At 40.4% G+C, this 26,234-nt stretch overlaps 1 protein-coding gene across 1 annotated transcript; it reads left to right on the forward strand.

Moving 5' to 3' along the window:
* The first annotated feature begins 14,116 nt into the window (after positions 1-14,116).
* On the forward strand, positions 14,117-25,376 carry grm2b (glutamate receptor, metabotropic 2b). Its single transcript, XM_068742887.1, has 5 exons — positions 14,117-14,626; positions 20,291-21,128; positions 21,603-22,666; positions 24,357-24,549; positions 25,303-25,376. Exons 1-5 carry the CDS (start codon positions 14,117-14,119, stop codon positions 25,374-25,376), a joined length of 2,679 nt encoding a protein of 892 aa, XP_068598988.1.
* Positions 25,377-26,234: the final 858 nt, after the last annotated feature.

Consider the following 26,234-nt stretch of genomic DNA (forward strand, 5'->3'; position numbering starts at 1 on the left):
TACAGTCTTCTCTACTCAAACCTGTCAGACAGGAACTTTTAGGGAGGAAGTGTCCAAGCCATCTCATTTATATTCCGTCATCCGTGGCTGCTACCTGCTGTGGCTTCTTTCACTTTTCTTTATTTGAAACAACTGGAAACTACGGTACATTTGCAATAAATTGCAAGCTGATATTAAAACTAATTTCCTCCCGATGTCTTCATGAAGTTAAACATGTTTGGAACAAATGTTAGTTGTTCTTTTATCAAGTATGTTGCATACCCGACCCCGTGAGACCCCCCCGCCCAAAGGAGGCTCTTTAGAGTCTGCCCATCAAATGTTACGTTCAAACAGAACTTTCATCCTCCAGCATCCGGGATCCTACTGTTGGAGCTAAATGTCACATCTACATAAGATTGATCTGATTTAAACTTTATCTTCTGATGCACCATCGTTCTGGATTCCGATCAGCAGGAGGGTGTGATTACAATTTAAGAAAGGTTAGTTTTAGATATCGGAGAAATGGCCATCTCTTATCAATCGCTTACCATGTGAAGATCAAGCAAAAAAAAAAAAAAGGTTAACCATTTATGCTGTGCCTCTTTTAATTGTATTAGTGTGGGACTGTCTATTGATAAATGCTGTGCTTATACAGGGAAAATGACTTGAGTGGTCCTCAACATAATTATTATGGTGGAAGCATCTTGACTGAACACCCTTAATCCCAGATACTTTGCAGCAGCCTTATTAGCTGCTGGCTGGAGTAGGGCTCTTCCAGCCTGGTGTGGTTCCATCAAAAATCTGGATAGACACTATAAACAACCTGAAGACACTTTGAAACCACCCCATCTATTAGAACTAAACTTTGCATTCATAAACCTCAGACAGCTATAGATCCATATTTAAAAACTGAAGCTAAAGGCTAACGTGTGACACACATCACTTTATATATTTTATATGCATATTTAATTTATATCAGCTGTTCTGCTGTCTGAAAGAAAACTCTCTCTCTCTGTTGTCAATTACAACAGTCCACCAATTTGGTCAAGTCCTTTGTTTAGAGAGGGACATGTAAATGAATACATTTGGTCCAGCGTTCTCTTGAGGGACTTTATGAAAAGCAATCCACAAAGCAATTTTGAACCATTCAAGTATGAGTTTAACAACAGGGCCGCTTACCAAGGTGCAGAGGCGCGGGACCTCAGTGAACCAACTAAAGAACACGTGAAAGAAAAAAGAAAAAAGAGGCTTAGGACTTAACTGCTTTATTCAGCTCAGTGATTTTCAAACAGCCTGTGTTCATTTGTCAGGGCTGAATGGGTCTGTGTGAAGGAGCGTTGCTGCATGAGTGGCACCTGGATTGTTCCTACTGCTGTCGCTCATTATGCCTTTAGCCCAGCTGAATCGCTTCTTTCCCCGACGGGCTTTGAAATATAAAAGTAGACCAGCAAAGGGCTGCAGAGGATTTTTTTTTTGTTCTGTTATTCTGTCCCCTATTTGAAGCAACGTGACTCTTGAAAACTGCCAGAGAAGAATTTAGTTCTGGCGTGAACACACTATTATTACTTTACTTTATTGTCTATTTTGATTGAACAAACCATGAACAGCGTATTTCACCTCCTGTGTGTGATTGTAGATGGCATGTTCTTGTGTAACATAACATATGCAGCTGCATGTGCCATTGTGATGTTTTTCATATACAATTAACCAAATACATTGACTGATATTACTGCTCTTGTTCCATAGTGGTTGATCTCATCTTCTGCTCTGAGAGCTAGATTAGCCCAGATCACATGTTTACACAATTTGAAATCATGTTTTATTTTCTTTCATCTGGTATAAGTAAGCCAACAATTACAAGCAGCTTTTTTAATCTGTGTACATAATACATTGTTTAAATGACACAGCTTTACTCTGTTCTATCACTTTGCCTTTATACATTTACTATTTGCTGTCACTGCCTCCACTGCTATAGCTCCGAGTTGGAACAACAACCCCCCCCCCCCCCATTTTCATTCCCTCCATTTTTATATCATTTTTGTTATTTCCACACTTGAGGCTTCATCTTTTAAATGATCGTTCTGTGCTGTGAGTAATGACCGATGAATATAAGATGTAGGAAATGAAAATGAAATTATGGTTTCGTTTTAATCAAATGCTGTAATAAGTTTCATTACCTTTGCTTTTATCATTTAATTTTGTGACTTCCATCCTTCATATTAGCAAGGGTTTAGTTCCCATTTTCTATTTCTGTTTTTCCTCTATGTTCAGAAAATCTGTCCTTAGAGGTAAGATAGAAAGTGTGGTTTTGCCCTACAGCTATTGAAATACTGCTGTCATTATCTATCATCAAGCAAATATTACTTTTGCAATAACTTGCTGCAAAATTCAGTCTTATTCCTGCTACATTCAGTGACAAAATAAGTCATGGTTCAGTTCTTAAAAGTCTGATTGAAGGCTTGTGCTTTGATGTTTCTTCCTCTGTTGTAATCATTATTCCAGAGAAATCTGCTGTGTTCATATTCAGTGAAGCATGCGGGCTGCAAGCTAAACTCAAGCACACTTTAGCAAACATGGCCAGAATGACCCTGCAATGACAATCAGACTAAAAACAGAGTGAATTCTACATTTAGTTTTTTTTTTACGTAGATATCGGTAAATACAGCAAACATTTCATTTCCTCTATACAATGACACGTTTTAAATTTGTATTCACTTGGACTTGGGAATTTACACATCTTTGAGACCTAAGAACTGGCACTGAGTTATCTTAATGGAATAGTGTGCTGTAATAGAAGAACTATGTGCTGGGAGACTTTTTACTTGTCTTGTAAATCTCTCAAAGGTCAGGTAAAACAGACACGTAAAAGAAAGAATTATGCGACTTAGAAGTTGGCGGGAAAATGCATAAAACTTTCTATACCTTATTTTGCTTTATTGGGATTGAAGTTTTTTGCATTGTGGTACAATTGTTCTCGCAAATATGTGACATAATCCTTAAATCAAATTATACTACCCTATATAATCTCTTGCTATTCATAACAAGATCAAATGCCAGACCGTTTAGTCTTTGTGCATTAAAATATTCTGTTTAAATATTCACAGTAACATGGGGACATTTGATCAACTGTTCCTGCTGTGTGAGAAAAGGAACATCACAGAAACAGTTTTTTCCTTGCATACTTTGTGTACATGTAAGGTTACAGGCAAAGTGAAACTTGTTCCTTGACCCACTGCTTTTATTCATTGGTAATGAATATTGATTGGATGGTGTTTCAGATCTAAATTATTATTAGGGTCTTTTTCCATTAAAATTTTATGCCTCTTTTTGGGGGGTTGTTACATTCCAGTTGTCTTTGGTTATCCTGTTCTTCTGATGGCTGACTAGAAAGTACTTGTGTGTTTGGTTTAGAATTCATATTGTCCTTTCTCAGTAAGAAAACAACGTTGCTGATGTAAAATATCAAATCAGATAATAATCCACATTTGCTTTATTAGATCATATTTTAGAATTACATAATTCTACCTATTTGGAAACCGATACTGATATTACAGCTTCGATGAGTTTGTTAATAATGGCTGACATTTGGAATGTGCCGACAGGGTGAATGTAACAGACACTTGCTTTGCATGAGCTGAATTAAAAACATGATATCCGAAAGGTTAATGAACCCAAAGGAGAGAAATGCTTCTTCATTTGAGGCTTCCACTTCTAGGACTGAGCTACGTAGCAGCACTTATCAGCAGTGTGAAGTGCGGAGGCACGGCAGTCTGAAGAGGTCTGATGTAAAAGAGATTCATGCTCATTCTGAGGTGGAGCGGTGAGGTTCTCACACCTTACTTTCACTCATCATTGACAGATTATTTGAATTGTGTGCACAAATACAGAGCAACATGTAGCGTTGGAGTGACTCATAGATGAGCAGAGGTGATTTTACACCTTCAGATCTAAAATAGAAAAAGTGATTTCAACACAGTCAGACATACTTTTTAATGACATTTTGAAGCCCCATTGACTGCGATGTTAATGAAAAAGTGATCCAGTGCTCCAGAATTTAATCATCTGTTCCTGGTAACATTCCCAACATTTCCTGAAAATTTCACTACAGTAAGATCCGTCTGTAACCTTTTTGCGTTATGATGCTAACAAACAGAAAGACAGACAAATAAACCATTTGTCTGTCTTTCTGACAAGGGCTGTCCACAGTTCAATGGACACCGTACGGAAAACTAGCTTTCAATTGTAAACATGAACTTCAACACAATTCCACTCAACAGTGATGTCTCCATACAAGCCATGAAACGACGATATTCAGGAGCAAATACTGAATGAAGTGAAGTGAATGGGCATCAATCACAATTTTACAAGCAAATTAGAGTCTCAATTCAGTTGAAACACAAGCAGGCATTGTTATGTATTTGCGATCCACAGTGTCAGATGCAGCTCGGCAGACACATTTCTATCCATGGCTGAAGGCACAGAATGCAGTCAGAGCAAATTTACAGTGGTCCAGGCTCCACACAGCCACATGGCTTTCCATATTCAGTCCACAGGCTCAAACTTCATAACGACACCCGAGAGAAGCACTCATCAGCAGTCCGTCTGGATCGCCTCGCTTTGCTACAAAACAAAGTGACACTGAGGGGTGTTGACAAATCCGGTGGCTTTCGTGTGCCCTGGGTGCAAAGTGGCAATGTCAATTGGATCCATGACTGTGAATGATAATATGACAGGCAGCCTTGCTCCTGTCACACTGCAATCAACTCAGCCAGGCAGGACACTGGGAATTCCACCAATCCCCCCCCCCCCCCCCCCCCCTCCATCCGCAGCCCCTTACTGCTCCACACTGCCCCATCTCAGTGACCGAATCAACCCCAGCTGCCTCACACATGGCTCCTCACTCTGTCATAGTTTCACATGGCTCTTTCTGTGGAGTTGCTCGCTTTGCCACTGGAAATTCTTTAAAGGTCTCTTTTGACAAGTCAACATCAAGCTTCAAATTCCCGTCAGAGCAAGTCTCTGGTCAAATTTCTCAATCAAGTCAGAACAAAGCAAGTCCAAGTCTTTCACGTCTATGTCTGGACACAGCATTTAATAATTTCCTGTCAAGGGATTGTGCTGGACATTTCAGAATAAACGATGAGAACTGAATCAACGTGAAGCAAATCAATGAGAATTTTAGAGTCCATCTGTTTTCTGTTTGTCTTGTTGTAATCAAACACTCAGGGCAAGTCAGAGTACGAGGCCAGTATGAGATAAAGTTCAAAGAACAAAGAAAGCGGAGCGTATTTATGGTGAAAATTGCCTCTAGAACTGAGATACCACTAGATACCATCACTAAGATTAAATGTTTCTTATGTATATCCTCCAAGCTAATGAAATTGTGTGTGTGTTTTTATGTATGTGGTAATATCAGGTCTGCAGTAAATGACAGGCTGTGTAAGCAGATATTGATTTGAAAAGAGTGTTATTTGGAAAACCAAGCAGCCTCACAAAAACAAAAGGTCAGCAGTCTGGTACCTTCAGGTATGAAATTGATCCTATTATCAAAGAAAAGAAAAAAAACACTCAGGAGTCAAGTAGCTGGGGTTTCTTATATGAACCTGCCTAATTAAAGAGCCGACGACCTTGGGTTTTCAGTTTTGTGTGATTCGAGTGCTCCTGTTGAGAGAAGACATCACATTGCAGTACAAAAGGAGTTGATGCTCATCCCACAGTTCATTAGGAACCAGAAAAATATGTGAGAAATAGCATGTCTCAAGCTCAGTTATGTAATTAAAAAGATAAATAAAAAATAGGATTATATCTTCACAGCTTCCACATATTCAGAATTAAACTTTACGTAAATGTTTTGGTTCATTAATCACGAATAAACCAAAGGAAATGTGCAGATTCAACACTACATTTATTTGCTTATTGTGTTAAAATGTAACACTGATATACAGCAGTGGGTGCAAGGTGGAGCAGAAATGCTGCCTCAGAGTAAAAGGCCCCACATTAGAATCCAGACTCAGTGACCTGTCCAGGCTATCGGGCTATGCCAGTATAAGCTGGGATAACTCCAGCCTTCCCATGACAATGGATAAGCAGCTAAGGAAAATGAAGGGAGGATATTCTGTCTTCCTCAGCATGAATGGTAATAATCATATTGCACCATTAACGGGTCAGAATATACATTTATTCAGTATATTAATAAATCTAAAATTCAGCCTAAGTTTAAGAACTAATAATCCAATATTATTGGGAGCAGACTGGTGGACAGCAAGCAGAGAAGAGAAACTTTATGGAGACTGACCATAAATCTAAAGTCTTGGGTCGCTGTCAGAGGAGAGGAGTTAAGTGAGACATATTTTAAATGATGTGGGAATAAAAGACTGTAAATCCGGGAAACATCCCACACAATATCTTCCAATAAAAAAGGGATATTGTAATTCTATATTTTGTTAGAGAAAAGCCCCCGATAAAAATAAAAAAGACAAACCATTTCTCCATGCTTTGAGCCCATTCGTTCCTTCGGCAGATGATATCAGTATAATATACTTGGCACACACAGCATCCCAAAATCTGTTCCTCATTTCTCCAGGAGAAATCTTTAATCTACGCACACCCAAAAAAAGTGGAAGTCAAAACACAGCAGCTCCAGAATAAATATGCTGCAGAGGCCGAAGTTACCGAAACCACCAGGAATAAGAGCGACAAATCGAAGCCAAGGCCGAAACAAAGCACACGCTGCTTACAAACCAAACCCCATCATTAAAACACATTTAAACTCACCAGTGACCCGGCTGTTGAGAACAAGACGCCCAGCCACTCTGCTGTCTGAAGGCTTTTATCTACCAGTGGCAATGGCCATTTACTGACTTCAAAACTACATTTGAAGCATGAATTAAATGTTATACTAGAATTCCTATCTAATTCAGGCATGAAATAATGTTGTAGAGTCGGTGTGTCGTGAAACAATGTTGACAATTGCACTCGCACATTGAAGGAAGACTGTGTCACCAAACGAGTGAAAGAGAATGTTGAAAAAGGGCATTTCAATGCAGCCTTGATTGAAAAACATGTGGACCTCGCTTTACAATCATGCTAAATATATAATCACAGTACATGAATAATTAATGCGACGTCTAGACATTCATCCAGTCTCACAATAGCACATCTGTTCATCCTCTTCTGGAGCTCCTGGGTGTCTCTTCAATCAGGGACTAGCTGAAGTTTGTTTACAGCGGTATGTGGATCGCTGAAAGAAACCGCGAGCACTGGCTAATTTGGAGTTTTACACACCAAGTTGATTCAAATAAAAACTGATTAACCTCTGTTGCGTTGTTAACACATTATCAGTCAGTGTGGTCTCTGAGGGAGATTCTATTGTATTCATGGAGCTCTTCAGATGGATTACTGCACATTTTCTTCACATTCGTCATTTATTTTATTTTATTACATTACAGGAACATAAAAATGAGAGAGAGAAAAAAAAAAAGGTACAGGGAACTATATTCTCTTTCAAAATAAAATCCCTCATTTATTAATTTACTGTGAACTGGAGTTGCCTCAGAGACTTAATTTGCAGAATGCTGAGCTTTTACCCAACAAATGAGAGGATCTATAGTCGGTGTTAACAGATTCTAATCTAAATGCTGATCACTCTAATGTTGGGTCTTAGAGGGTGAAGTAATACAAGACGGATGAGCTCGAAGAATAAGAGTAAAGCCTCGAGAGTCGAGGTGTGTTTGCTTGTTAGGAAATTGTCACGAGCCGAACAAGGACTTGAGCCCAAATGCACGGCTCCAGGAGCAATGTCCAATTCAATAAGGTTTTAATGCAAAGTACCAACAGAAATGACTCCCACAGAGCTTATGACCGTGATAAAGAACAAAGTAACAAATCAAGAACTTCAAAGTATAAAAAAAAAAGAATAAACAAAGTGTCACAGAAGCGAGTCCCACTCGCGTGCCGTGGATTGGCACCGGCTCTGTGTTTCAAAACTACAAGACAAACTGGTGCAGGGCAAAGGGAGACACAAACAATTTATACACGAGGTAGGGGAACACAGGTGGAACCAATCGGGGCAGGATTGACAATCACACAAAGGCAGGAAGTCAAGGTCAGAAAGGACACAGGAGGGGTGAGTGCCAAAATAAAACAGGAAGTGGGAAAAACACAGACACAAGACAAAAGCTAAACATGACCGAGAACATTTTCTGGACATGACAGAAATATTGTGCAAATCCTTCATCTGGTTCATTTTTAAGAACGGTAAACCTTGTTCCTTTGTCTTTTAACTTTGCTTTTTCAGTTTTAGATTGTGACAATCTCTTTAGGTCTGGTTAGGTTTGGGGCACAAAAACTACATTGTCACTAAGCCAGCTCTAAAATGTCTTGTGCATGGTTTTGAATTTTATCAGTTGAAACGGGACACAGATGAGGTTCGACTCTGACTGTCATTCATTCCAGAGAAGCTTTCTGACTCAATTTCCAATCGATTTCAGCGGCATGTTTCTCGTTTCCCCTGAAATGCCACATCATTGCTGATGTAAGTATTTTTTCCACGGAACACAGAAGTTTCAAATGACCTGATGAAACTCTTGCATAACTTTAATATGTGAGGTTGGTGAATTTCACAGAGTTACTGCTCTCAAGCTTTTAACTTTGAGCATCACAAAACAAAACAAAAAAAGAAAGAAAAGAAAGAAAGCAAGTTTTATTTATTGGTATAGCAGCAGAATGTCAACACTTACCTCTACACTTAAATTAAAGCAAAACTGACAGAATCAGAAGTAGAGCTTTTAAGGATTGTGGTCTGCTGTCCCTTCTTTGTACACTTCACTGTGTATGTAGGTGCAGTTATTGTATTATTTTTGATTATTGAAACAAGACTAATTTGACTATCATCAAGCATTAATTAGAAAACCATAATTTTACATTTTAATTAAAAAAAATCATTTATTAACACTAAAACATGTGTGTTTCTGCCAGACCTGCAGCATATTGATCTGTGTTCTGACCACTTGTTAAAACGGCTTTGTTTCTATCCTCTATCGTTTCACTTGGCAGTAATTGCCATGTTCCTGCTGGAGCCTGCATTCCGCCCACATGCCTTTAACTATTGTAATGTAAACTACCATTCTATTTCAGGAGAGAATTGGTCCCTTTGTGTTGGAGGAAGTAATTATGCAATGCCCAGGACCCCGACTGTCATTTTAATTGCCACTGTACACACACAGAGAAAAAAGTTTGTCTCCTTCCAAACCTTCAGTGCAAGACGACCACTGCTAAACTGGAAATGAAACATGGTGAAAATGGTTTGACGTGTGGTGTTTGTTAGGCTGAATGGAGCCGCTTAAACATGTAAAGGTGACAATAATGTGTGAATCCATGTCGAATGAAATAGACGCTGCTTCCTGAATTTCCCCACATATTATTTTAATTATTCATACAGCAAAGTACAGAGTTGGTCCAAACCAAATAGGTGCAGCTGACCTTTTCTCTAGTTCCTCAGTAATTATGCAACGGAAATTATAATGCAAAATTCTTCTGGATGACAAAAAAGGGTGCAGCTTGTTGCATGAAATGGGGTCTGCAGAACAGCAGTACTGTATACCCTTAATTACACGTGAGCTATACACAATTTTTTAAACACTCACGATGGATCATAACAGAAAGGGTCACTTGCTTTAACGGAGTAATGTAAATATTATTTCAAGTGCATTTTGGGATTTTCTGATTCAACCTTGTGCATTGTGTGTGAGTGTGTGTGTGTGTGTGTGTGTGCATTGTGTGCGTGTGTTTGCAACGTCATTGTCACTTCCTCAGTGAAAAACACGCAAGTGCGATGCTGCTCATGTGGAGTGTGATTCACTTTTAATGAGATGGAGCTGAATTAGGAGCTGGCCAACCACCAGGGAGAAACATGCTCTTTTTTTTGTCTTCTTTCTAAATGCCACTGCTGAGTTCCGTACAGCAGAATACGTGCAGGCTATCATTTAAAGTTACACTGACAGTTCCACGGGATAATCCAATGGAGTCCCTGAAAAGAAGCTGGCTGTAGATGCGCTTTTGTCATTGTTTTAACTCTCCTCTCCTGCACACACACACTCAGCAGCATATTTAGTGTTTGTTTCGGGGCTATTTCTGACTCTCTGAAACTCCCTTCTTCTCCTCTGCCATGCAAACAAACGCGTTATGAAGCGCAGACATGCCTTTTGAAGGAGCGCGTCGACTCGCTGCGCTCATTACCGCCGTGGCGCTGCGCAGAGAGACGCATGTGTGTGTGTGCGTGTGCGTGTGCGTGTGGGTGTGCGTGTGATGCGACGGCGCGTCAGCAGGGTTTCTCAACAGCGCCTCTTTAGAAGTTCGTTTGGAAGATTCGACGCGACTATAAATAGAAAATGCAAAAAAAAAAAGTGTAATTACAGTTGAATTCAGTTCAGTCGAGCTGACAGCCCCACTCTGACCGTGGCCGCGTCCGTCCGTCCGTCCGTCCATCCATACGCGGGAGGAGTCCTGACGCGCTGCTTGACCAACATGCTCAAAGTGAACAACATCTGGATCCCGCTCGCCTCGTGAGAATCTCCGCGTATTAACGCGTGCAGGGCTTGTGGGAATAGACCTGCAGACACATCAGGCGGATACATCTTGCGCTCCAACCAGGTAAGAAATGATCAAACTTGGATTTAAATATAGGAGCATGGTCGCTGTCGCTTTTTCTTTGAATCGCACGTTTGGATATTTCATATAATTTACAATTGAACACATTTTTATTATTTATTTATTTATTTATTTATTTCGACCACGGAAACAACAAAGAATAAAATAATAAAACAACACCAAATACATGTGCACACATATACATAAACATATACATAAATACATATATATACTGTACACACATATAAAGACATATTCACACACACGCAGCACATGTAATAATAATTAACATTAACTCAAACAATAAATAATAACCATAATACACTAACTATACAATTTACGTGAGCGAAAACCCTACCCCTTCTAAACTTAAACATTATCTTTCCTTATCAATATACTAGCTAATGTACATAACATTCTTTACCTTTGTATAATCTACATTTATTGCTGATGAAGATAGCAATTCCCCCCATGTTTGAGCAATTGTGTCAGGTATTGTCCCTGTATGTTTTACCAGGATTTATATCCATTGTTCGGATTAACGAATAAAAGAGCAGAATTTGTCACGTGTTTTTGCTTCTCACATAGCCCAACAGTCACCTCTGTTGTCCGGACTTGAACGACCGCTTCATCGTTGAAGGACTGCGTGACACGAAATCAGGAATCAGGAAAGCCCAAGATTGTTCGCAAAATAATTTGACAGCAATTTTTTGTCACACTTTTTCTTTTCAAACCAATCAGAGTGTTTGTTTTGCAGACAGCTCTCTCTCAACAATTTAGCAGCATCCCGTCGTGAATATAACCGGGTTCAGTTTGCAAGATTGATTAAAGTATATCTGCTGCGTACAAAACACTGAAGAGAATTCATTCTTGCTGCAGAAATACACGCATGTCAGTGGATTCAGTGGAAACATTAGGCTCTGAGAACATGCACTTTGATGACCCGTGGATTAAAAAAATCCGGATTTATTTTTTTTACAATAACAAATACCATTTAATTTAAATTTGTAATGAAATCGGGTACTGTTTGGTGCCTTCATGAAAGTTTTTAGGTGGTTTACTTATTTATTTGAAAGGATAAAACCCCTTGAGATGAAACCATCTCGTTTTCAAGAGTCCTCAATCAAAACAAAACAGAAGGTTATTATCGCCATTGCAAATTGTTCACATATGACTTGTAATTTACTGCCTTATTCACATTTTTTTTCCTTTTGGGGAAATTTGGATGTTATTTGGATGGTGTCACCATGGTGACATGGTTAATGCACAGCCGTTTGTGGCCATTCTCAGTCTCATAACCTCATGTTGTCGCTGCATCATTGAGATTCCAAATCCAAACAGGCACACAACAAGATTTCCCTGCGCTGTTTTGATGAAACGATGCTCTTGTGCTGTGTTCAAATTCACACTCATCTGCTGGCTGTCGGCCATCGCAGAGCTAACATAATTCCTTCAGCTGACAAAGTCCAGGTGGGGAGATCAAGTGTGTCTTCAATGAACGAATGAGACACTGATCATTCGTTGAGTTGTGGAAGCTGCAGATTTTTTTCTTCTTTCATTTCATTAGCTGTAATCCTGGGTACAGCCGGTGGCCCATAAGGAAATGATGAAAGAAAACTGGGATCCACTGATTTATCTTATATTTTCTGAGTGAAACACTCGAGGTTTTTCAGGGAATATATGAATTCTCTTTAAAAGTTAATTGGAGTTCACTTTCGGTCATTCACCGATGGGATAAAAGCTGTGTTTAAATCGTTATTAACTAGCTTATTGGATCAGATACTAAGTAAATGTCATGTTGTGTGTTCAAGTATTCCATAAAGGGCTATCTACCAAAAAGCACATAGCAAAGTCTGAACGCTTTCTGTGATTTTATCGGCGTGAGCATTGGCATCACTATTGTATACAAGTGCATTGCAGTATTATATTACTCACCAAATAAATGTTGGATTTGAACCTGCGACCTTCTTGCTGTGAGGCCACCGTACTGTGACCTGGTGGTTCCATCCCGAAAGTCCAGATCTGTTCCATGAGACAGCACAGAGGATTATTTGGATTGTGGTTGTTTTTAATTCTACATACTTTCTCACCATGACTCTACTAATAGAGGAAATGTGACAAAGTATGAATGAACACCTTCACCCACATTTCTTTTACAATACAACGTGTTTGTTCCTGTGGGTAGAGGGTGGTTAATTCATCAGCGTAAAATGATGTTTCCACCCACAGTCTGATTTAATAATTATCTGGATGAAAATCCAGCATTCATCACACTTTTTACACCTTTCAATTTCTCCATTGTTTGTTCCTCCCAGAATGTCACAGAAAATCATTTAAATGTACCTGCAATAGCATGCTCATTCACACGCACGCACACACACGCACACACGCACACATGCACACACGCACACATGCACACACACACACACACCCCCACAGACACACACAGACCTGCACCAAATGTCTTTCCCAGTGTGTTGGTGCAATTGAAAAGGCTGGTGTTTTGCATCCTCGCCCTGCTTTTCTCAGTGTGGAGATCTTCTGCCTGTAAGCACAGGAAACAGGACACACACACACACACACACACACACACACGCACAGACATACACACACACACACAGAAATGAAATAAGACGACTGTTAGGAGATCTACTAATAATAGATTGATTATACATTTCAGTCTGCAGATATTCACTGTTACAGTGTCAGTACAACACTGTAAGGCAGAATATGAAAAGTCACATAAACTTTCTTTTTTTAAAACTTGAGAGGCAACACCTCACCCAATATTACAATCTACAACCCAGATCTGTGGGTTCTCCAGCATGGCTGATCTGAACATGTGACATGTTTTGGTCCATCTGGCTTTCAAATAATGTGACTAATATGGGTGATTTATTTTATGATAAAATGTCATTAAACATTCAATTGGAGTAATGCTTCAAGTGAATTTGTTTTGTTAAATCTGTGCGACGCAAGATGCCTTTAATTGCTGTGACGGAACCTGCAGCATGATAGGAATCTATATTACCATACATATCTCACTGCCCACTTCCCTCCAGTCAAAGCCTTATTTTTTAACTATCATGTTTCCATGGCAACCTCAGTCATTGACGAGAACCACATTATATGTGATACCTTGGAAATTACACTTCACCGACTTAAATACCCACAAATGTTTGATGCGGTCGCTCAGCAGACGCCTCTCTACGTTCATCTTTCAAAAGGAACAAAAAGAAAATCATTTTCCTATTGATCACATTAGACTAAACAATCAATAGAAAGACAGATAGATAGATAGATAGATAGATAGATGATATAGCTTTTATGAGTAATTAATTGGGTAATTTATCTTTTCTTTCATGAACTCAGGAATAATCAACCATGTTGTTCCCACTGGAAGAAGATTTCAAAGTGATCTACCCGCAGACACGATAAATCGCTGCTCCGCTTCGCTCCACTGAGCCGAACTCTGCTCCCTGATTCTACCATGCTGAGCTTCATACTTTGCCCAAGGGCACTGGTCAATCCCGTCCATCATTGGCCTCTCCACATGCTGGTGCTGGAGCTGCTGGTACGAGGAGTCCTGCCGAGCATCCCCAGGTCACCAACCGCAACCAAAGACGAGATCGTTTTGGACGGGGACTTGGTGATTGGAGGCCTGTTCCCAGTGCATCAGAAAGGTGATGGGATAGAGGACTGTGGAAAGATCAATGAGGAGAGAGGAATTCAGAGATTGGAAGCCATGTTGCTAGCACTAGATGAGATTAATTCCAGTGGCCACATCCTTCCTGGGGTCCGACTGGGGGCTCACATCCTGGACACCTGTTCGAAGGACACATATGCCCTGGAGCAGTCTCTGGATTTTGTCAGAGCCTCCCTGACCAAGGTGCATGATCCAGGCTTCATCTGTCCAGATGGCTCAAGGCCGGTCCAAAACGAGGTCCCATTGGCCATCTCCGGAGTCATTGGAGGATCGTACAGCGACGTTTCTATTCAGGTACATCAGCAAATTCACCCATCTCACAAGTCTGCTGCTTTGGTTGTGTGTATACAGTCGTCCCTCATTTATCGCGAGTGTTTACGTTCCAGTACCCCCCCCCGAGGTAGGTGAAAATCCCCGAAGCAGCGAGACCATATTTGATAGATTTTTATTTTACGTGTATTTATACCTTTATGAATCCGCCATGCCCTGCTATCAACCCACCCTCTACTGCAGGGGTCGGGAACCTGTTTGGCTGAGAGAGCCATGAACATCACATATTTTTAAATGTAATTCTGTGAGAGCCATACAATATGTTTAAAACTAAATGTGTGCATTTTATGTTATAACACTTTTAAAGCACAATCAGTCTGAATGCTTTTTAATAACATTGTTATGCTGTTGCTAACCAATGATGAGTATTTCTTACCATTAATGCAACTTCTGGTGCTGCGTGGTTTTGCTGATGGCTTTGTGATTACAAAGTGAAAAGTACTCCTCGTCTTTTTTTTCTTTCAGCCATCTTCTAAAATTAGCTCGCTGACAACGCGATTAAAACGAGGGAAGTTTACTTCCTGATCTCACAACAGGCCGTCGTGTGGATCCTTTTGCACATGCGCACATCGACCGCTATTTTTGACAGCGAAATACAGCAACCCCACTTGGAACAGTGTCTCTGCCTCATCTGCATTGCCTAGGTGATAGATAGATAGATAGATAGATAGATAGATAGATAGACAGACACAACAACATCTTGACGTTTCGCTCAAACACTGTGAATTAGTTTTCAGTGGCCACACAACAGCAAAGACAAAAAAAATACTTTTTGAATACATACCTCGAGCATCACCGTCCAACAGCTTCTTTGTTCACTTCCTGAGAGCCGTAATGAATCAAACCAGGAGAATGGGGGGGAGATCAGGCCACTGATTTACACAGCCCCTCTTCATCTTTATGAGCACTTTGTGGCGATGCAGAGTGTTATAAAATTGAGATGGACAAGTGGCGGCGTTGCTTTAATGGAACTTTGTGAAGAGCTGCTTTTCTCATCCGTGCGTCTCTATAGGCTGGCAGAGACCCATGCTACCTATGACAGAGGACAATGAGGAGCTGGAAAGATGGTGGAATCCTGAAAGAATCATTATCAGTGTTGCAGTGTTTAATAGGCTCTCATCATCTAGATTTTTGTTGTTGCCATCTTTGATGCTGTAGCTTTATGCAGCCATGAATTATGACTCAGACCTAACATCCTACATGCATTTTAGAAGTACAAAATTAATCTAGTTTGTGAGGCAAAAAGGAACAATGAAACCATTCTGAGGCATTCCCACACACAAAACTAATACATTGCATAATCAATGTCCTCCTAATTGGCAAGCTGCTGCTAAAGAAATTATATCTTTCCTCGCAGTCCAGTTCTCCTCCTCTGTAGTAAACATCTAATATGAAACAACTGCAGGGGCTATACTCCCTTCAGATTATCCTTATTGAGAATAATTGCATAGAATTGAGAATCATTGCATTGTTTTATATTTCAAAAAGATAGACCGATTCCTTTAAGACAGGACAACTGCTGATTGCAGAAATCCTGTTGTGTCCCGACTGAAGCAGCTGGAAAGATCCAGTTCAGTTTCATATCTTTCCAGCCAAATATTGATGTTTGATGTTTTTGGTTTGCTGTGCATTATTAAGTCTCTCGTGCACAGATATTGGAAAATGCTCAATATTTTCTTTTCTTTTATTGTGTTTCTGTCTTCCCATGAAGAAAAGTCCTGCTGTAAAATAGTCTTGTTCATAATATTATATTACAGCTGCCTCTCTTCATAGATTATTTCTGAGTTTTAGCACATTGGGAAAAATCATCTTAATTTGTGTGCTTTCTTGGTCTGAGGTGATCTGTTTGCTCATATTCATCTCTGCAAGATATTATGGTCGGTCTCTGACAGCCCAATGTTTTTCAGGATAAGGGATAATTATTTCCTGGAAGGCAAATGTTGTACAAGTTTCCTGAGCATATCATATAAACTGCAAATTATTATTATTATTATTATTTTAGAATATCTTGAGTAGGACATGTTGATGTGACTTTCACAATTTAATAGGAATTGTATAAAGTTTAAACAATATATATATATATTGCAATTTTCAGTAGCAAAGTTTCGATATTCATTTCTAGCAGAGTGCTACACTTGGCAGCATGTTGGTGTGGTGGTTAGCCTCTGGGTTCAAATCCCACTTTAGAAGGTTCCCTCTTGGCGCCAAATCTTCCTCCAACAATTCCAAAAAACTTGCTGTAGAGGTGAATCAGTGACTACATTTCCCAGAGGTGTGAACGTGAGTGTGAAATTGTTGTTTTTCTGTATGATGTGACAAAAATACTTGCTTTTTTTTGAAGGGATTAAGTGCTAACTTGTCTGGGGTGTATCATGCCTCTTGCCCATTGACAACAAGGAATGGTTCCACCCCCTGCAACCTGTAATGATAAAATAATTATAGCCAACAACTGGTTGACTGCTGGTCTGAAAAAGCTTGTTTTCAGTCCAGTTTGAGGATCCAGGGGATGGCTTTTGTTTGAAGGAAAAATCTGATATTACCGTAGCATGCAAATTAATAAAAATACAGAAGAATCACATATAGAAAAGAAACTAATACATTTCTCCTCTATTGTAAAAAAAATTGATTTTGTGTGAAATGTGAATTATATGACCCAAACAGTATTTTAATATAATTTATTTTGCACATTATAAATATTCAATGTATTTTTATATTTTAATTAAATTGAATATGATTGAAGATTTAGAGCAAAAATGAAAACGCAGACACAATTCCACTACGTACTTTAATCTAATCCTTGATGGGGATATAATTCTGTGGATGCAGCCATCGTGTTTTTTCTTTAGTCTGGTACTGAATTCTATGACTGCAGTTTTAAAGTCTACATATCTGCAGGAAAGCATTAATGTTTGAAATAGTAAGGGGTGGCTGCACCCTCTATATAATAGGGCATGTTCTCCAGTGCTGTCTGTTATTCTGAAAAGAGACTACCTAAACAGTAACACTGAGAAGAAGGAGCCACACACAGAAGGAAACATTATTCATCATTGTTTCATGAATGAAAGAACGGAATAATAAAACCAAGGCAACACCTTAACGCCATAATGCACTGTAATGCTAATGGTTCTTTGATTGTATGTATGCATAATAATTTGAATTGTGTAATTCTTTCTGTATTCTTGGATGTACTTGTTCTCACAACACTCAGAAGATTTCTGCATCTGAAAAGAGCAGTGATTTAATATGATTCCTTTATAGTTAATATGAATATATATGAAGGAGGGTGCCTTCACATCTCATTGGACCGCCCCATGATGTGCAGGCCGTGGTGTGAATATGCCTCTTTCATGTATATTTTTTTAACTGTGACTCAGGCTGTGGCTCATTTTGGGACCTAGATTATAAACCAGTGGGCTGTGAAGACCACCTACTTGATACCTCTTATTGCTGTTTTGATTTTTGTTTTTTTAAATGGATCTGGTTGTGACACAGATAAGAGCTTCATGTGTTATAAATGTTTGTTAGGATTACAGATACAATCTACTACCGTGGCAGGAATTACATTTGGTGTCTGTGGAGCCTCATGCGAGGGCCAATTTACACTATGATGCACACAAGCCAGCCTCGTAGCTGTGCTCTTATCTGACTTGTTGATGGAGGGAGGAAGAGGGAAGTACTGCGTGAGTACAAACAGACGGTTTCTGTCACACACCCCAATGCCGTGCTGAAAGGTGTGCTGTCAAGCTTCTCCAAGGATCTACAGGCGGAGACCAACTGCCTGCCTGAAAAGCCTGCAAGAAACAACCTTATTTCCATCAAAGTGTGACTGACTCAATCTGTGTGGCTGCTCATGTGTTATTCGTCACCATAAAAAAACACTTTATTTATTCCAGGCACCACAAACAAATCCGTATGTGCACTTGTCCAATCAGCTTTCCCCATACATGAACAATGGGAATCTTACTGGGTGATTTGATGGGACCTTTGCCCTATATTTCACTGGGAATGTGAATATTGCCAGGCGCTGCATGCTTGTCTAAATACATCATATTTACTCCATTCATCCCCTCGAGAGCTTTAAGTATGCTTGTATTTTCTGCTGGCTCTTTGGGGTGTATATTTAAAGGAGGTTGAGCATATGACCATCTAGAGATCAGGGTGTAATTCATGCACATGGAATAGTGTTTTTGCATCGCATATGCAGAATTGCCTCCCAGTGCTTCATCTTATTTTAAGACTGGCAGTACCAATGAAAATGCATGTGTGTTTAGAGGAAATAGAGTGCAGCAAAAGAGTTGAAGGAAAATAAAGGAAGAAGAAAATAGTCCTCTTTGGCTATGCAAACTGTTTAGTGAGGTTGTACTGAAACTTGAAATCTTTGTTGAGAACGTTTAATTTTAGCATGTTTACGATCTTACCATTCAAAAATAGATTTTTGTTTTGTTTTGATCTATGAGATGATTTCTATATATTAGTTTTAAATTTGAATTATTATGTCAATAGCTGTAATATATTGTATCCTCAAGAGCCAAAATATAAGTTTGACACATATTTTGGAAGTTGAACTTCCTATAAGTACATTGTGCACATAGAGTATGTAACACTGGAGGTTTATAACACAGAGGGATTGATAGCTCTGTAAGATCTCGTGGGTTGGACTGAGTGACCTGGAACTTCTAGAGCTTCATGCGTTGTTCCAATTAAATCCATGGGCTGTTATTTTCCAGAAGGCTCCCGGCGTATGGTGATACTAATGGGGAGGTAGTGATGAATGAAATTCATCAGCATTCACTTATCACCACAAACATCTCGTGAGAAATTCAGCAAAATGTCAACATCTCACCAGCTCTGTCCTGATGGGTGGCAAATAATTGCAGTGGTTTGATGACTCTGACAGTTGCTCAAACATTATCATCCACCCATGTTGAACTCACCAAGGGCTGTTTTATTACGCAAATCAATGTATTTTCCTGATAAATGCGAGCGTCGATGTCAGACAGAATCGTCTGACTTTAGCGATTTTCCTGGATTTTAGCTTGAGAAAACGAAATACATTTTGATTTTGTTATCGCTGCACCGTTGTTGCTGTTGTTATCTGGTATTAGCCGTGACACAAGCTGCTGCTGATGTGGATTCCTGATGGAATGGTCTGAGATAGAGGCTGAAGCACATCAGACACGTCGGCAGCTCTTCCGTTTAATGGCTCCTCTTCACCTTTAAGATCAGATTAATATCTACTAGCAGAAAAAAATACTTCAAAAGCACAAGGATTGTAGCCATGCGGCATTTTGCAAACTCAGAATTGTGCAGCTAGGAAAATGTTGTACCATGAAGTCTTTTTTTTTTTTAGTCGGCTGAACAAGCAAGTGTTATTTTATCATTATTGATATGTTGAAATGGATGGAAAATCTTTTTGTGAGCTCAGAAATGTATAAACTACTATTGATTCTTTGTTTTGGCTCTTAGTGATTTACATCAACCTGGATGAACTGAGAACCTACACATACATATAAACTAATCTATAGCATGTGGGAGAAATTTGCCTGAAGGACTTTTGAGAACTCTGAGAAACAATATACAAAAAAATTAAAGATAAACCCAATGTAACATTTTCCTCTCTTTCACCAGGTGGCCAACCTCCTGCGATTATTCCAGATCCCTCAGATCAGCTATGCCTCCACCAGTTCAAAACTCAGTGACAAGACCCGCTACGACTACTTTGCACGCACAGTGCCCCCTGATTTCTACCAGGCCAAGGCCATAGCTGAGATCCTCCGTTACTTTAACTGGACCTACGTATCAACTGTAGCCTCAGAGGGTGACTACGGTGAGACAGGCATTGATGCTTTCCAGCAGGAGGCGCGTACCCGTCAAATCTGCATTGCCACTTCAGCCAAGGTCAGCCGCTCCATGAATCGCCAAGGCTATGAGAATGTGATCCGCTCTCTGCAGCAGAAGTCCAACGCTAAGGTGGTCATCCTGTTCACCCGCAGCGAAGATGCCCGTGAGCTTCTGGTGACGGCTACTCGTATGAATGTCACCTTTACCTGGGTGGCAAGCGACGGATGGGGGGCACAGGAGAGTGTGGTGAGGGGCAGCGAGTCTGCAGCAGACAGCGCTTTCACCATTGAGCTGGCCTCCTATCCAATTAGAGAGTTTGGAGACTACTTCACAAAGCTGAACCCGTACACCAACACGAGGAACCCATGGTTCAAGGAGTTCTGGGAGCACCGGTTTGGCTGCAGCCTCCAGCAACCTGGCTGCAGTGAGCACAGCTTACGAGATGGAACTTTTGAGCAAGAATCCAAGATCATGTTTGTGGTCAATGCAGTCTACGCCATGGCGTACGCTCTGCATAACATGAGGCAAGCTGTCTGCTCCAACACGTCCAAGATCTGTGATGCCATGAAGCCAGGAAATGGAAAAAGGTTCTACAAGGAATTCATCTTGAAGACCAAATTTGAAGGTAAAGGATATTTTATGTGCTGTGTGTCTGTTGTCAGTTTTCATGTGAAATTATTTCCAAATAGCTGGGAGAGGGATTACATTCCCTGAAAATGTCTGTATTTAATGCACACAAAACTGGATTAAGTATGGACTAGAAGATTTGAAATGATCAGTGGGAAAACAAAACTATAACATATTATTATTGGACTATTGGATATTGGTTAGATAAATGAATACTTACATTAAGATTTGCCTACATTTTAGGAAACCACTACAAGAATGATTTAGTAATGTAACACTTTATATTACTATATACACTTATATTTTGTATTTGTATATTGCCGATTGTGGACACTTTGAAAAAGAGATAATTAATCTCATGAGATTTATCCTCAAAAAAAAGATGATATGCTGACTATTTTTTAAACATTTCATTGAATTGTTTTTCATTCACGTTAACAGTTGTAATTGTTGAATCTTTGCTTCCTACCAGCACCTTTCAGACCTGCAGACACAGCGAACATGGTGCGTTTTGACTCTTTCGGAGACAGTATCAGCCGGTACAACATCTTTCACTATCACAAAGAGGACGGAAAGTTCCTCTACAAGAAAGTTGGCTACTGGGATCAGAACCTGACCCTGAACACAAGCCTCGTACCCTGGCGAGGACTGGTGCCACCCACGTCCCAATGCAGTGACCCCTGTAAGAAGAATGAGGTGAAGAGCGTGCAGCCTGGAGACATGTGCTGCTGGATCTGTATCCCCTGCCAGTACTACCAGTACCTGCAGGATGAGTTCACCTGTGCTGACTGCGGCTTTGGTCAGTGGCCCCTGTCTAACTTGACCGGCTGCTATGAACTGCCTGAAGAATACATCCGGTGGGAGGACGCCTGGGCCATTGGGCCGGTCACCATCTCTTGCCTTGGCATACTGTGCACACTATCAGTCATTGGCTTGTTCTTCAAGCACAACGAGACTCCTGTGGTTAAAGCAAGTGGACGTGAACTCTCCTACATCCTCTTGTTGGGGGTGCTGATGTGCTATCTCATGACCTTCATCTACATCGCTAAACCATCCACTGCTGTTTGCACCCTTCGCCGGCTTGGCCTGGGCACCTCATTCTCCGTTTGTTACTCAGCTCTCCTGACCAAGACCAACCGTATCGCTCGCATCTTCAGCGGGGTAAAGGACGGAGCCCAGCGACCACGCTTCATCAGCCCCGCCTCCCAAGTCGTGATCTGTGGCGCTCTCATCTCCTGCCAGCTGCTTGTGGCTGTTATCTGGCTGATGGTGGAGGTGCCAGGGGTTCGGAAGGATGTGAGCCCGGAGAGGAGAAGCGTGGTTACCCTGAGGTGCAACAGCAGGGACACCAGCATGCTTATGTCCCTCACGTACAACTGCATCCTCATCATCCTCTGCACTGTCTACGCCTTCAAGACGCGAAAGTGCCCTGAAAACTTCAATGAGGCCAAGTTCATCGGGTTCACCATGTACACCACCTGCATCATCTGGCTTGCATTCCAGCCCATCTTCTATGTCACTGCCAGCGACTACAGGGTAAGTAGCTACAATTGATTGTCTATGAGAGTGTGTATCATTCTAAAGGAGAAGATGTCCCTTTCAGATTCCATTTGAGCACCATTCCCAAGCCCCACGAACGAGTGAGCTTTCCTTTTCATGTGAAAATGTGGGTTGAAGGAACTTTCAAGACAAGAGCAAAGGCAGAGCAGACAGGAAAATATAGATTAACATAATGAGAGTCAATCTGCTTTATTGAAGGATCATTCTCTGACACAAGATGAGCGTTGCATAAAATGGCATTGCATTAATACAGATTAATATAGCAATTGAGAAAGAGATCTTTGGTCTAAAAGAGAGGCCTTGATTGTTTAGGTTTCGTGTGACACCAATAATAATGGCTATGGCTTCAGTTGCCACATTCTAATTAGGCTTGGATAACACAGAAATATTCCAATGAGAGACTTGCATTGTTGATGACCGTATGGTTTCACAGATGGCATTCACAGATTGCTTTATATTCAGAAACCAGCAAAATTCTTACAAATCCGCTTCTATCATACATTTCTAACGTAATAAAATAATCACCATTACTACAAGAAGTAATGCCTGAATTATGTGTATATATGCTGATTAATTATACATGCATTCATATGATACCGCGTACTTACTTTAAAGATGCCTGTGCAAACAAAAGCAAGCATAAACATAGAATAAAAGATATGAAGAGGCGCCACCACCCTTAAATGAAGTAAAAAGTGTAACCTCATTCTCTCTGCTGTCAGTTTCAAGAAAGAACACAGTAGGATTCAAACTCCTGCTTGGTGCGTCGTAATTTTTGTGTAATGAACTAGTGAATGGAAGAAGGTGCTAAAAATAGCAGAGAACAGAAGTGGACTGGAGTACTATCTCTAGTGTGTATTGTGTTTTTAACTCTTATTGTTTGAGTCCAAAGCCTAAATGTTTCAGCGCTTCTCATATTTCTGCAGTGTCGTTGCTGTGCATTATGTTTTGGGGGGGATTTCACGTCACGCTGTGGGTTCTGCAAATAGAAGTTCCTGGACTGCAGGGGCGACCGGTGGGGTGGGAAGAGATGGCGCTCAGGAAGATGACCCCAGCAGTCAGCTCACATTAGTAGCTGGAACATGACTAACAGGGCTCCGACTTTCCAGGACAACAAGCTGCAATTATTTCACCTTCTCCTACATGTCACCACATCCATGTACACGCAGACACACAGTTAGAATGCCAACGTTCAGAATAGACCAATTCAACCGCAAACGCATAATTAGAAATGTATCTAATAACACTCATGAGACATGAAAATGATCATTGACGAACTTAAGTTGTTTCATTGGTGTATGACGCTTACAAATATATGTTTCTAAAATTTAATTCACGTGAAAACAATAAACCAATCTAATTTCTAATTAAGACAATTTTTAAGTCAGGGGAGATTAATACTGAAGTACTGATTTAGCGCAGGTTAATTGCTGTATGTATTATGACTGTGTGGCCGGGATGTGATGTAGATCCATCCATCCATCGTCTCGTCTACAGCCGCCTATCCGCATTGCGGGTCACAGCGGTTGCTGGAGCCTATCCCAGCTGACTGCGGGCGAGAGGCAGGGTAGAGCCTGGATCAAATGTGGGCGTCTGGTATATGTTTGACATAAAGTCAATTAAAAGACACACGAGGAAAAGTGACGTTTTGTCTCTCGCCTCACAGGTGCAGACCACGACGATGTGCATCTCCGTCAGCCTCAGCGGATCTGTTGTTCTCGGCTGTCTCTTTGCACCCAAGGTTCACATCATCCTGTTTCAGCCCCAGAAGAATGTCACCTCTCTGAGAGTCACAGCCAACCGCTTCAGAGCCACAGAGTGTTGCTCGGCCTCCGCCGCCAGCTCCAGCTACTCGAAAGGTACACGCCTCCACGACGCCGTTCTCATGTTTCCTCCTGTACACAGTGAAGAGATCATTGCTACTAAATTAATCTCCAAACGGTTTCCAAATTTTCATCCAACAAAGTAAGGTGTTGTTGCGCATTATTATAGCATTGGAATGATCCAATGAAATAAGGCTATAAAGCAACCAAAGTAAAATCATGTTTTAAATGTTTCCTGAAAGCCATTTTAATTATTTTTTAATGCATTATAGATTATATTTCATAATCTTTACAGTCTAATTCAAAGCAGACTTATTTACACCATAACAGCCTTTAGTCTACTGCGTGAAGGTTAAACACTCCTTTCACTGCTGCAGAGTTGTTCTAGCTATCTATAATCAATGTCTAGACTAGAGCAATGATTGACATCCAGTTGTCAAGGAAGTATTCGGAGAATTCCCTAAAATCCAAAGTACAACAATGTAGATAAAATACTGTGCATTTAAATTCATTTTAATGATGCATTGTGGTGTTGCAGCATGCCACGTGTACTGCACCTGTAAATATATTTTTATTCCTTAGTGTAACTCAGAAGTTACTGTTTTTATGCTGCATGTTAATCAGCAGAGTAGATATCAAATACAGATAATTCAAAAAGTAAACTGACCCTACACTACAAAGACTTGCTGAGACACCCCACCAGGCAGCTTTTTTTTTTTTTTTTTTACATTTAATTCAGTTTACTTTTCTCGTGACGCCTGGTTAACATTGCTGTTTCTGTCGACCCAGGATCAGCCTCTAACTACGTGCCATCAGTGTGTAACGGCCGTGAGGTGGTGGACTCTACAACATCCTCCCTGTGAAATAGGTTTCCCTCGAAGCAACGACCAGGCTGCCATGAATCATCCATTAAACAAGGCCGCGTATGAAAGAGCTCCATGTGCCATTCAGCTTCTGCAGAGATGCTCCTGGGTAGTAGACTGACTGGGGAAAGGGCAACTGGGTGAAGGTGGAATGACGTTCCTCCAGTCAGAAGCACGCATCAATTGTAAAACATTCTTGTGTAGATTTAATATGCTGGTTTTCAATAGTTGTGATTTCATGAACTGTGCCTTGTATTAAAACGTCTCGTCAGTCGGGTGCTTGTGAAGCAGCAGCGCTATACAAAGATGGCTGTTCTCATTTGTCCTTGCAGTGCTGTGAGTATATCCACGTTGTGCAAAAAAATAATAAAATGCTGTGAAACAAATTTAACCCTTCTGTGACTAACTATAGTTAATGTGATGAAACGGTTACCCGATGTGTGTCAATGTACTGTAGATACAAGTGTGCATTTCTGTAATTCATGTAAATAAAATGTTTTTTTAAATATCACAGTATTGTGTGTGAGTGTACAGTTCATACTATTAAAAACTAAATGCAGTTATTCAGAGATAAGTCCAGAATGCAAAACCTTTTGCATACCAGATTTTTTCTTCTAAATTTACGGCACTTCAACATGTTTGCTATTCAGGCTTAATTAACTCAAGCCCTTCCTTTCCGATTTTAGTTAGTGGAGTAAAATAAAAAGTTCAACGTTGCAGCATGAATGTTAATTCCTGTCTAATACCAGGACTTGGGACTCTGCTTGCTGAACATGGACTCAGTTTTCACATGTACCGGTACCTTGAAGAGGTCTTCACTGCTTCATATCTTATACTGATTGGAGCTTATTTACTTGT

This window comes from Brachionichthys hirsutus, chromosome 8 (genome assembly GCF_040956055.1).
Source record: "Brachionichthys hirsutus isolate HB-005 chromosome 8, CSIRO-AGI_Bhir_v1, whole genome shotgun sequence".
NCBI classification, from domain to species: Eukaryota; Metazoa; Chordata; class Actinopteri; order Lophiiformes; family Brachionichthyidae; genus Brachionichthys; species Brachionichthys hirsutus.

What these genes read in the sequence shown, in the direction of transcription:
- grm2b (XM_068742887.1), top strand. Translation starts at nt 14,117, where the DNA reads ATGCTGAGCTTCATACTTTGCCCAAGGGCACTGGTCAATCCCGTCCAT. An exon ending in ACAGCGACGTTTCTATTCAG is followed by an intron (nt 14,627 to 20,290) that starts GTACATCAGCAA and finishes CTCTTTCACCAG; the next exon opens with GTGGCCAACCTCCTGCGATT. An exon ending in TCACTGCCAGCGACTACAGG is followed by an intron (nt 22,667 to 24,356) that starts GTAAGTAGCTAC and finishes CTCGCCTCACAG; the next exon opens with GTGCAGACCACGACGATGTG.